Source organism: Colias eurytheme, chromosome 1 (assembly GCF_061535395.1).
Source record: "Colias eurytheme isolate Ceu_HAF_F1 chromosome 1, ilColEury1 Martin Lab GWU primary, whole genome shotgun sequence".
In the NCBI taxonomy this organism is placed as follows: domain Eukaryota; kingdom Metazoa; phylum Arthropoda; class Insecta; order Lepidoptera; family Pieridae; genus Colias; species Colias eurytheme.
Window position 1 is genome coordinate 2,965,850 of NC_142980.1, and position 12,845 is coordinate 2,978,694.

The 12,845-nt window shown below is 32.4% G+C and overlaps 2 protein-coding genes and 1 long non-coding RNA gene across 5 annotated transcripts in view; 1 reads left to right on the top strand and 2 right to left on the bottom strand.

Annotated features, from left to right (window-relative positions):
* Positions 1-9,407, bottom strand: part of LOC149910915 (uncharacterized) — a 68,251-nt gene extending 58,844 nt beyond the window's left edge. For 2 of the 3 annotated variants that reach the window (XM_090120471.1, XM_090120463.1), the window contains exon 1: positions 8,557-9,406. In XM_090120471.1, coding sequence (XP_089976597.1) covers positions 8,557-8,758 — 202 coding nt within the window. In that variant the 5' untranslated portion in view covers positions 8,759-9,406. Of the gene's footprint in view, positions 1-8,556 lie in introns of all 3 variants that reach the window. The other variant, XM_090120479.1, reaches the window with a different exon arrangement.
* Positions 2,483-4,754, bottom strand: LOC149910918 (uncharacterized). Its single transcript, XR_016456926.1, has 3 exons — positions 4,191-4,754; positions 4,003-4,064; positions 2,483-3,928 (listed from the first exon to the last, which is right to left on the bottom strand). It is a non-coding gene; the product is annotated as an uncharacterized LOC149910918 (long non-coding RNA).
* Positions 9,408-12,331: 2,924 nt separating the features above from the next.
* Positions 12,332-12,845, top strand: part of LOC149910919 (uncharacterized) — a 28,834-nt gene continuing 28,320 nt past the window's right edge. The window contains exon 1 of the mRNA XM_090120518.1: positions 12,332-12,472. Within this exon, the coding sequence (XP_089976644.1) occupies positions 12,401-12,472 (72 nt within the window). The 5' untranslated portion in view covers positions 12,332-12,400. The remainder of the gene's footprint in view (positions 12,473-12,845) is intronic.

Sequence of the window (12,845 nt, forward strand, 5' to 3'; positions counted from 1 at the left end):
TCGAACCTCGATAAGTCAAAAACCTCCAAATCTCGAAAAAATGTCTTGTTCCCTTCCCTTCAAACCCGAAAACCTCTAGTACTTGAAATTTTGACCCTCTGTTAGTCGAAATAATCACCGAGTCCTTCCAAGCCATTTTGGTACATATTTTCACTCTATAACTCGAAAAATCAAATTTGACCTCTGTATCTCGAACATAGCAACGTTTTATTTTACAACTTTTATAACTTGATGATTTGGAATTTATTACTTCTATTGTTCGAACAAAAATAAGTTACCGACTTTAAGAATTTGCCGACAGTGCAAGTAGGTACACTATTGTTTCTTAGAAAACATTTTAGGAGTATACGATAATTAATTTATGACTCACGAAACACGTGTTTGCGTTAACTATCTGATGACGAAATTATCGATTCAGTAGCTCAGAAAACCGATACTAATGATTAAGATGACATAGAAGACGTGAATAGTACATGCGCTCCATGGGTTTCCATCAAAAAGGCAAGAACCGCATTGGATACCTTACGAAAGTTTAAAAAAAAACCAGTATCTTTGAAAAATAAGAATTTTCTGCTCTTTATAGATTATAAAATGCTAGAGAACAACCAAATTATCTAAAGCAAAAAAATACTGACTTTTTAATGCCATATTTTTTATTTTAAAATGATTTGAAATAATGTTGATTTATAATAAATAAAAACATGTTTGTGACCTCTGCAAGTTGAATTTTAATTTATTTTACCTCTCTAACTCAAAATTTATAAGAATAAACCTCAAACTCTTTATGTCGAATCAAAATCCGCCTAAGTCGAAATCCTCCATAAGTTGAAAACTCCATAACTCGAATTTTTTGGCGTCTCCCTTGATATTCGACTTATAGAGGTGCTACTGTATATATTTATTCCATGTTCTCGTGTAGTATGGTAATTGTGAAGTATGAATTTTGATATCAATTCACAAATCTAAGAAAGATTGTAATCGAATATTTTTATAATATAAATTTAAAACAGATCTTTGAGAAATTCATAATCATCATATTATTTTTATTTACGTAGGTTAAACGACATAGACATATTTAAAATTGTGTTTTGCTTTGTGTATGTTAAATATTATACTTATTGTATAGGTAAGCTGCGCACACGCTTGTTTTGTAATGTCAATGTAACAAGAGCTACGATTTAGATATACTTTAACTTTTTACCCTTAAAAAAGCTAATTTCGTATACACAAGTAGGTATTGTAATGTTGTAACTTTAAACAATTATCTTGTGTCTTTAATAATGTATAATGATAATATACATTAAAAATGCTTATGGAAAGGCATATTCAGCCCGGTAGCTGAATATGTGCCTTGAGCCATTATCCGGTAGCTAAAATCGGCAAACAAAACAATATTGAGAAATTCTATTTTAATTAGTATGTATTAAGTATAATATTATAAAAATGTAATAAAAATAAATTCTTACAACAAGTACACGTTATTTCAATTTTAATTTTAGTAAAGTTATCTTTACTTATCATATTATATATACCAAAATATCGTCGCGTTTTGTCGATGCATCCATATTATTTTATGCCATGATTCTTCGATAAATAATCTTCTCGTAGTAGCGCCTTATTAATATACATACATGAACACAATTTTTATTATTCAGAGAAAGAAGAAATTCTTCTAATTACTTTGATAAAATAAAGTCGGCTCAATAAGTGAAGTAAGGGGTGTACCCCTTCTTTATCGACCTAAAAATACGCGCGCCGTTACATATTTTTTTAAAATGAAGATTATCGTTATTTTTACTCGCATATGCGTTTATTAAATGTTGAGAATACCGTAGAAGACTCCATAAAACATCAATATATCATAATATGAATAGAATTTTTTCAGCCATTACAGACACATTCAAAGATATAAGATAGTTATGTAATATGTACATCTTGTTTTGTTATAGAAATCCTATGCACTGATAAATACATTTAATAATAGCTTGTTATTTGACATTATACATATATGTATTATACTTCTTATCAGTAATCACATGCTTAACATTCGCAACGTTGTATGAAAGAAATGACCCTAGTACGTTTTGAAAAATCACATAAAAGAACTATTTTGCATTTCAACAAAACTTGCATTATGTGTTAGATATTAATATAGCCGCAGTCAAAATGTAAGAATGGAAAACTAAAAATATATTGCTACGTTTTTAAATATGTATATCCATTACAGACAATTTAATTATGCACTCGTGTTATAATGTTAGTATTGATAATATTTCGTTCGGAACGCAAAGGTTATAATAATATGTACTTTTGATCTAAACATCAGCGATGTTGAGATGAGAATAAAATTAGTTTCAAAAGTTATTGAATGCATATTCATTATTCATATTACCTAATTATTATTTTCTCTGAATCATATACGCAAATGATGCGTAGGTCATTTTATGTTTAATTGTAAACAGATTGTATATTTGACTTAAGACGATACACAAAAAAAAATCTACTGCTTGGCGGGCGGAGTCTAATAGCTCGCTATCGCGAACGCGGGTGTGCGCGAAGTCATTCTTGCAAACTCGCCGCGCTGCCGCTGGCCGACTCGGGACAAACATGTATGGAGTCGTCATACAGTTATAATATTCTTATACATATATTTAATTGTTGATTTATTGGTTTTATTTTTTTGCTTATAAACAAATAATCATCTTTTTAACAACTACTTAGACATTATTAATAATTATTATTATTTCGTAATGTTTACTTTATTACAAAATAATACAGGTTATAAATAATCTTTAAAATAACAAAAAATATTGTTACTCTGAAAAAATGAAATGGTACTCAATAACGCGGACTACTGAATGGATTTAGATAGAATTTGATGCTGACGTAGATATTACGTCATGCCCAGAAATGAAAGGTAATATTTCTGAAAGAAGTTATAAACCCTAATTCTTCTCAGTCAAAGTCAAGAGTGGAAGATATCACTAATACAGTAAAACTGATGCGAAACTTTGGATGTTAATTTGTATATTTTTTTGTTAGTTGTTACTTAATCACGTCAAGACTACATTACCAATTTTGATAAAATATAGCTAATTGCCTGGATTTACACATAGGATACTTTTTATCCGAACTGAACACTTCTGTGGGATAAGACAGGATTCACGATATAATCTAATTCCACGCGGGCAAAGCCGCGGTCGGAATGATATTTTTTTAAATAAAAAAATTGTTTAAAAAAAACACAAAATATATTGACGCATGTATTTATTTTTTGCACTCTATTATAATTGTAATTATTCATTACAAATAATCAAAATAAAATAGCCAGAACAAAGTTAGGCCCTGGTAGGGTAGGTAGGCAGGTACAGCAATGTGAGACGAACACTGGCTTATTTATACTAATAATAATGTATTATAAACATTAAATTAAGTTTACTTTCTAACAACAAAAATACATAATATTAGCTAATGTGAAAGCGAATCAACCAATCATCCCACAAAAATGAAATGTGCACACAAATATTCATCCAAATCGGTTCATGTCATTAGGAGGAGTGACTGCAGCGCCATCTTCCGGGCCCAATTGTGTTTCCAGATCACCCAGGAACTCAATTTAATATACTTACACAAAATTTTTCGAAATGAAAACTCACATTACTATGTAAATATGAATATAAACCTGTTTTATTACTAAGCAATTTCCCGCACAAGTGTAGTAAGTATAAATGAAATAAATATCAACATCAAATTCTTTATACAACATACTTATTATCTACCACCTTCTAAGAAATGTAATTCTTGAAATTATTTCGTATTTTTTTTAAATATAATACTACTCCAATGAGCTCCTGTTCCATATTATGTCCACCATACTTCCACTAAGTTCACCATGATTTTTTATTTCTTTGCACTTTGTTGCTTTTTGCTAAAAATGGAATCGTGCGATAAAACCAGTAGAGCTTTGATAACATACATTTTTGACTGAATAAAGGTACTTACGAAGGAGTGGATTCACATTGTGAACAATCAGTGGGTTTATTTTCCTTCTGGATTCCGGATTTCTGAAAAGATTATTTATGATATAAATGAAAAAATCTTACACATTCGTTATGTACTTAAAACAGGGGTACAAATCAAACATCGTCTATAATACAATTATCATCAAATTTAAAATAAAACCAACTTACTTCATTAATTTGTTCCAATTGTAAGCATTCTTTTTCCTCCAACCTTTATGTTTCTTCTTCTTATTTTCTTTATTGTCCCCATTTGTCTCATTTTGTCTTATCGTGTTGTCACCCTTTTTTACGATTGCGCGAGCGACACAAGTTCCCCGTGTGACGGCCGTAGCGGGAATGACTCGTGCAGCGATCGGGGTAGGAAGGTACAGGGCGGCTCTCGCTATATTGGCTGGTCGCGCGCTAATTTCAAGTATTTCTTGTTTATTTCAAAACCATCGCATATTTCAAAATTCTAACACGGTAGACGTATAGGTTGTATATTTTATAGTTAATATCCAAAAAGTCGTAACTTTACGTTTGTTATTTTGAAGATGCCAGAGATTAAAAAAAAATAACAATGATAACTTTGTATTTTTTTTCTATCGAGAAAATATCATGGAATCATGTTTCTAAAACGGTAGACGTATTGTGTTACTATTGAACTTTCTTGTCAAGAATTTTCATCACGACAACTTTAATAATATAAAAATTACGAAGGTTTGAAAAGGGCCGTAAATGTTAGAAAAATTAATTCATCACCTTAATAGAAAAAAAAGAAAAGTTTAATTTACACAGTTAGTTATATGATTTGGCGTAGATAATTTCTTGTTAACCCATAAATTGACTGAATTCGATCACATCGACGTTATGAGCCTATCTTTAAGAGCCACACAAATACGCTATAGACTATAGAGTGGTTACGTTTTTTCTGTATACTTAAAAAAAATGCGATATCATCTCGGCTGTTTTGCCAGCTACATACAGCAACTAGGCGTAACTATAACAGAAAGCGGGTAGTCTACAATCTTCGCAAAATCTCTTGCTGTATAGCAGTCGGCAAAGACATTCATGGTGAAAGGATGAGTCGGTGGTATTTTCACACTATAAATAATCAGAGATATTATTAAAAAAAAATTAACACGCAAATACTTTTTTTTTTTCATATAGCTACGAAATGTATTGTGATGCCTTTCTTACACGCTTTATATTAGCTTCACCTGTATGTTTGTTTGTAACCGACTTCTTTGGGCGCGATTTTGACCCACTTTAAACGGCCAGATTTCGTTCATACTTTGTAGATTTATTGAGGACCGATGACAATACACTAATTTGATAAAATTTTCTATAAAAAGCGTGTTTTTTAGTTTTTTTTAACTATTATTTTTAAATATGAACTTGAAGGTAAATATCCTAAAAATGATCACTCAAATACTCAAGTTTTTAAAGATTCAAGTACCTACTTAAAAAAACTGCGTTGCCTACACTAGTATACTAAACCTAAGCAATATCTACTATCAAATTTGACTCAAATCGGCGTGTGTCGATTGTTATTTTATATTAACAAAAAAAATCTAGACTTACATATATGTATAACAGATATAGAAAATGTGTAGGTTGGGTAAGGGTGGGAATTTTCATCACTATCGCATCAAGCTATTTAAAATCGTCCTCTAAATTATTTAAATCTATTGAAGTGTTTCAAATAGGCTAGCACGAACATTATCAGCAAGTAGGTAGTAAGAACGGTCCCAAGACTCTTAGAAGAAGCTAAGCTTTCATAGAACTTCTTGCAATAGGCAGAATTATTTTTTCTTCATTTTCAAAAAATATATTCACTGATATGTTGCCCTAAAAAAATATTTAGAAATTGGATGGCAACGAAAAGTCCCAGACCAATTTATTCAGGCTATATTGCCAATATATACGTGGGAAATAAGCTCCATATAATTAGTCGTAATACCATAGACAAATAGTTATACCATATTATATTATTCGTCCATGGTAATACGTAATAAGTGTACTTCGTACAGTCGTACTTCTTAGAATCGTAGACATATCGACTTTGTATTTCATCTCTATTGTGAAGTTCTTCTCTCTAGAAAAATCAGGCTTGGGCGTGGCCTAGACGTTTGCAACTAGCAACCCGGTCAACGTATCGACCACGCCTATAACCTGCGCATGTAATCTATAATAAGTTTTTTTCTCTAAAATAAAGAGTTTTGAATAGTTTTTTTTGCTCAAATAATATTTTTCGACATATGCGCAGGTCGTAAAACTTGGTATACTGCCTCTTTTTCCAAAAATTCTAGAAGGACCTACATTTTTTTTCACATCCTTTTCTGCAAAAAGTAAGAAAATTTGCAAACAATTTCAATGTAATTTTTAGAGTTTTATTAAAGCAACCTCGATATTGTTCACATTATACAAAGAGAGGAGATAGTCTTTAGAAACTGTTCAATAGCAAGATTTATTCAGAAGAAGAAATAAACTTATTTATGTACATGAAGGCTTCTAGATACTTCTTAAATTTTTTGAAATAGAGTTTTAAAAATTTAATTAAAATTGAATCAGTTTTTTTTTTCATAATTATTAAAAATGGCATTGATATTGTTGAAATATTAAAAGCTCCTTCATTTCAAAAATTGTAAGCGGTGGACAGAATTATTAGCTTATGAAGGTTGTTGATTAGTGAAAAAAATCTTATTTGAGCAAAATCCTGTATATTTTTTTTTTTATAAAACACTATAGTTACCTCCTTCAAATTATCATAACAAAGGAAATTGAAATGAACCACATGGGTCGGCACCAGCTCAAATAAAAAAAAAATAATTTGGAAAATCCAAAAGTGCACGCCTCATAATTTTTTTTTAATAAATATTTATTAATTATTATTTTTGTTTATTTAATAACAATTAAACCACATCGAATCAGACCCTGAAAAATGAAAGGGTTCTATTCCTGAGCATACTCAAGGGTAAGAGAAAAAAAAAGACTCGATTAGTAAAGTATTTCGGTCGCTATCATGTTAACAAGAAAAAGGATCCGCACATACAGACACACGGACGTCCAAGACAGAACTTTTTTAAACTGTTTTTTAACTAGTTTAAATAACAAAAATGACATCAAAAATATCATGAACGTTAAAAATAGTGTTTTTTCTTAATATGTGTGTGTATGTATTATCTTACAAGTGCAATGTATGATACATAAAGACATTTTAAGTTTGAAAAATCAGATGTTTTGCGCGAAGTGACAGTAGTACCCACCTCAACGCTTCGCTTATGAGGCGTGCAAAAGTTCAATTGAGAACCTTCTCCTTTTTGGAAGTTGGTTGAATAGAGAGGTTTCAATTAATAACTCAGGCCACAGAATCACAGACACAATAGAAAATCTATTGTCGTGGCCCGATCGGGACGTTCGGGGCTCAATGGGTTAAATACTCATAAGCAAGAGTATTTAAAGACTCAATGTATGTGAACATCTTTACAACAAGATCTTGAGAGAAAAAACATCCCTGATCAGGAGCCAGATGTCTTTGGTCCTCAATAAGCGGGTGCAATTGGTGAAACTGGGTTCAAAAACATAACAAGCATTTTAGAAACCCTTTGCTTTAATATGTGTAATCCAAGAATTCTTTTTGTTTCAGGTCATCAGGCGGTGGACATTGTAATATTAAATATTTTTGCAATTGAAAGGATTGAATATGATTTTATTGTTATAGTGTCCGACATTTTAAAGTATAAGTATTTGTAGTATGAAACATAATTGCATAGTTAAATCACTGTTAAGAAAATAATAAAAAATCAAAATCTATTCACCCAGTTAAACTTCCTGAGGAAAGAAACCAAAAAAAATACAGTTAAATTGAGAACCTCCTCCTTTGATGAAGGCGTTACTTAAAATTATGGGATTTTTAAGATCCTAATAAAGTTCGCCCTGATAACCTGATAATGTATGGTAGCCTTGTGATGTCTAAATAGGAACAACTTTTGTACTTATTGTTTACTGAAAAATGTACAGTAGAACTCCAATTATCCGAACTCCGACTATCCGAATCGCCGATTATCCGAATCACAAAAAATTGTCCAAAAAAAGGCTAAGTGCGCTATTATTCGTCCCCTAACAAGAATATGGAGAGGATGATGATGATAAAGATGCGTTGTCACTAGAGGAAATAAGAAAAATGATTGCAAAAATATTTAAAACATGTGAAAATTTCATGTTTCTTTCATTTAATTCAATAAAAAAAATAGTGCAATATCAAAACGTAGCTTTTATTCTCTCCAATGGCAATTTTTTTTTAAATCCGATTATCCGAATATTTGATTATCCGAATTGGTCCCGGTCCCCATTAATTCGGATAATTGGAGTTCTACTGTATTAAAATTTAGTAACACAGGAAACTAAGATACATTATTAGACCATACATCTGCCCCCATAGAATATTGTCCTCGCCCAAAAAAAATTATTGATACAACAAAAGTTTAACACACTTGTTGATTGTAAACAGTTACAAGGATATTAGATAAATTGCGATAGAATTGGTACTTACATTGTAATGGTGACCTGAGTGATTTCTTCTGTCTTTTTCTTTGCGGTGGGGACATCCGGGAGTCATTGTCAGATGAGGATGTTGAATGACTACTACTAGATCCATTATTTATAATGCGAGTTCTCTTGGATGTATCAATTCCGGAACCAGATGGCCCAGGATCACCCGGCGCGTCTCTGGCCTGTTCGTCTCTATTATCCATGATGAGAAAACTATGTCCCAGGGCAGATTAACATTTCAAGCGGAGTTGCGAGTTAATCGGGCGACCAGCAACAAGTGTTGAAGACTACTTGACTCAAAATGAAATTGTTTAGGACTTTGAGCGCGCAATATGCACCTGGTGTGTTCTAGACAGCACTGGAGCTACTGCTCCCACAGGGTTGACCAAACGCAAGTCCGAAAGAGCGGGGGCGGAACATGCGCGGGGAGGGACTTTTAACCAACCTCGCCAGAAAATAGTCCAAGGATCTGTATTGCACTTCACGTTTTATAGTTATCGATTTGATATATCATAGTCCACATTATGAGTCTTTGATACCGTACCAGACAAGAAAGTCTACTCACCACAAGAAAGTCACTACCGTTCCTATAAATCTCCCAATAAAATGAAAAATTATCACTAAAATTAAATAGTATTGATTATATCGCGACTTGAAATCGTAAAAAACGTCTTCCACTCTTCCACTTCACAATGTACACAATTAAAAAAACATTGTTCGGGAATCCAACTAAATGTTCATTTAATTTCCTAGCTTTTTTCAAATAAAAACACGGGAAATTTTGTGCGATGTTTTACCGGCAAAAACACAGGGCAAAAATCTCAGAGGCTGTGTCCCATAGAGTATTATAATATATACGGTGTGTCCACTGTCCACTGGCTGTCGCTTATTGACAAGCGCCATTTGAAATTTGACAGTAGACCACAGAGCAAGTAATGCAGTAGACCTGTAGACCGTAGAAGGCATGACGACAGTATAAGTGTTTTTAAGGGAAAATTTATAATAAATAAATTAAAAATAGTCACTTAGAAATAGTAAAAACATTAAGATTAATGAGATTATCAATAAAATAAAACATTGAAATTCTGCAGTCGGCCATTGTGACTGAAACACGCGTGACGGCACGTCTATGTAAACAGCTTCGCGTCAGGTGTATTTTGTTGTTATGAATATGTTGAGAATACGCATTTTTATTTATTTTTTATTTTTTAACATATGTTTTATCGACCCAGAACAGAAATATAATTGCGAATTCACGAATATGTGGTTCGGGTTTCTCTCCGTCCAATTTATACAATCATTTCATATTATTTTCTCTATAACACTTTTTAAAGTGAAACTTTTATTACATCGTCTCAATCTTTTTGGTCTGTGTAGCGCATGTCGCGTGTATCGCGGCTGCCAAGTAGGTATACCTACTCGGCAGCCGACCGACACGCGACATGCGCTACACAAAGCAGTGTTCGGAACCGTTCGAACAGTTTCACTTTTACCGTGGTTTCATAAAACCACACAACATTTTTTTTGGGTATTATTTTTATATAGATTCACATTGCAATACTGCACACCACATAAAAACTTTGAAATTAGATTTTATAACACTTAATAATTAAATATTTGTTTAATTTTGCTTCGCTATGCATACAGATAATTACGTATTTACGTAATAGTGACGTCACGCCTACGCCATGACATCTGTGAGCTGTTTTGGCACAGTTAATAAATATTTTTTGAAAAATAGCTTTTATCTTCGTTAAATTTAAGTATATAAGCGAAATATAGGGTTTTTCTTGTTTAATAAACGTATACACACATTATGGAAGAGGTTTTGAAAATCTTTCGTCATGCCTATTATGTATGTATGTATGTATGGTTTTCACGCATAAACTGCTGGACCGATTTCAAAAATTCTTTCACCATTAGAGAGCTGCATCTTCACTAAGCAACATAGGCTATATTGCATTTTCAAAAAAATTAGAGATCCTTACCAAAAAATGCAATAATGTATCTATACTTCTATACTAATATTATAAAGCTGAAGAGTTTGTTTGTATGTTTGTTTGTTTGTTTGAACGCGCTAATCTCGGGAACTACTAGTCCGATTTCAAAAATTCTTTCGGTGTTAGATAGCCCATTTATTGAGGAAGGTTATAGGCTATATATCATCGCGCTACGACCAACAGGGGTGGAGCCACGGGGGTGAAACCGCGCGGAGCAGCTAGTCCTTAATAAAAATTCTGTCATCGCGTGCGCTGCGGAATCTATTAAAAATAGAACAAATAAATGTTGTATGGTATTATAGAATGGACCAATATCTACAAGAAAGTCCGCGATATTCCATTCAAAAGATATAAAGAATTTTTAAAAGTGTCAATTTACAGAAAATAGTAGGTATACTGTTTAATAAAATGAGGAGGCGTAGTGCGGGACGGGGTGAAGGTGAGGAGGGAAGCGATATTCGCAGGAACTACTTTGATTCCGATTTGAAAAATTCTTTCAGTGTTAGATAGCCCATTGATCGAGGAAGGCTATAGTAGGCTATATTGTACCATAACACTTAGATCAACAGGAGTGGAGCCACGCGGGTAAAACCGCGGAGCGCAGCTAGTATATAATTTAAACATATTACTTTTAGATGGGTAATACATATTATTATGTATATACACAAACCTATATATTATATAATATGTATATATAAATCATTATCAAAATCCCATATGAAAATGTATATGTAATGATAATGTAGATAAAATTTATCGATCGATTGTTTATTATTTTTTATAAAATAAAATAAAAAAAATAAAAGAATGTTTATTTTCGTAAGTATTAACAGATACACACGTTAATTATATAGACCCACCCGCGAAGGCGCAAAAAAAAAACGAAATTTACTAAATAATAATTTATTGTAATAAAAAAATTACATTTAAATTATCTCTAACTTAATTAACTACGTCCCTCCGGTTCAATGTTGGAACCAAGAGTGTCCATTGTCTTCGGCGGGGCAGCGTCGCGGTGGTGGTGATTGTACTTAATACTTTCTAACCTTCGGTTTTGGTTTCCAATCTGTTCATCCTGTAGCTACAATCCAAATTTGTCGTAAATTATCCGGTTCAGGAAAACTGGAACAAGCCATTGAATATTTCAGATTCTATATTTAATTAAATACACCCTGCAGAATATATATTATTATTTCCCATAATAGTGGGTAATCATTTGGAGAAAAGTTGGCAACACAAAAATTTTAGGTTAAAATTTATAATTGTTATTTTTGTGGTTTTTAATCAATGTCACAGAATACATAATAGTAGCTAAACGCACAATGTATTCAAGTCAACAGCACGTGATCTATACTTCTATACTAATATTATAAAGAGGAAAGGTTTGTATGCATGTATGGTTTTCACGCATAAACTACTGGACCGATTTTGATGAAATTTGGCACAGATAATCTTTAGAACCTGAGAAAGAACATAGGCTAACTTTTATTGTGAAATATGCACCACGGGCGAAGCCGGGGCGGACCGCCAGTACACAATATATTAACACGCTAAAATATCATGAAGGCCTATAGTTCACTGAATTCTTTCGGATGGTATATTTATCAATGTTTGTCTATGACTAAACTTGTTCAAACAAAAGTAGACTCTAAATTTATGTTATTTCGGGCTAAAGTCGAATGAGGAAGCGCGGCCCCATCGGGTCGCAAGGTGTTTGACAGAACGGCGTATTACGTCATAGCGCGGACCGATCGGTCCGTGCCGCGTGCGGTGTTTTATTTAAAGGATAAGTGACTCCATTTTGTTGTAGTACCGCCGGACGCGCAAGTCGCTGGCACAAGTAGTATGGCGGATATGGTGCACTTTACCATCAAAACCCTGGAATCCGGGGACCATCCAATGGAAGTACACAAACATGTAAGTATTTATAGTTTTTATTTATAGGTTATGATAGGAATAACCAAATTAGATTGTCAATTTTTTTTTTGAAAAATGTGATTACATATTTCTAAAAATGTCATATAATATGTCGTTATAATATGTATTTTTAAAGTAATTATTATTTTTTGGTATAAATTATACAAATTAAAATGTCTATATAAAATGTCTAAGTATATATTTTTCCTGCTCGAGGGTAGGTGTGAAAACACGTGTTTTAAGAGCTCCCTGAAGTTTTATTTTATTTAATTTACAAATTAAGTCTATATTAGCGGTATGATATAAAACTTTGTACCTGGCGTCACTGGCTGTCTTTCCTTATACATATTAAACACTTCCACTTTCCACTTAT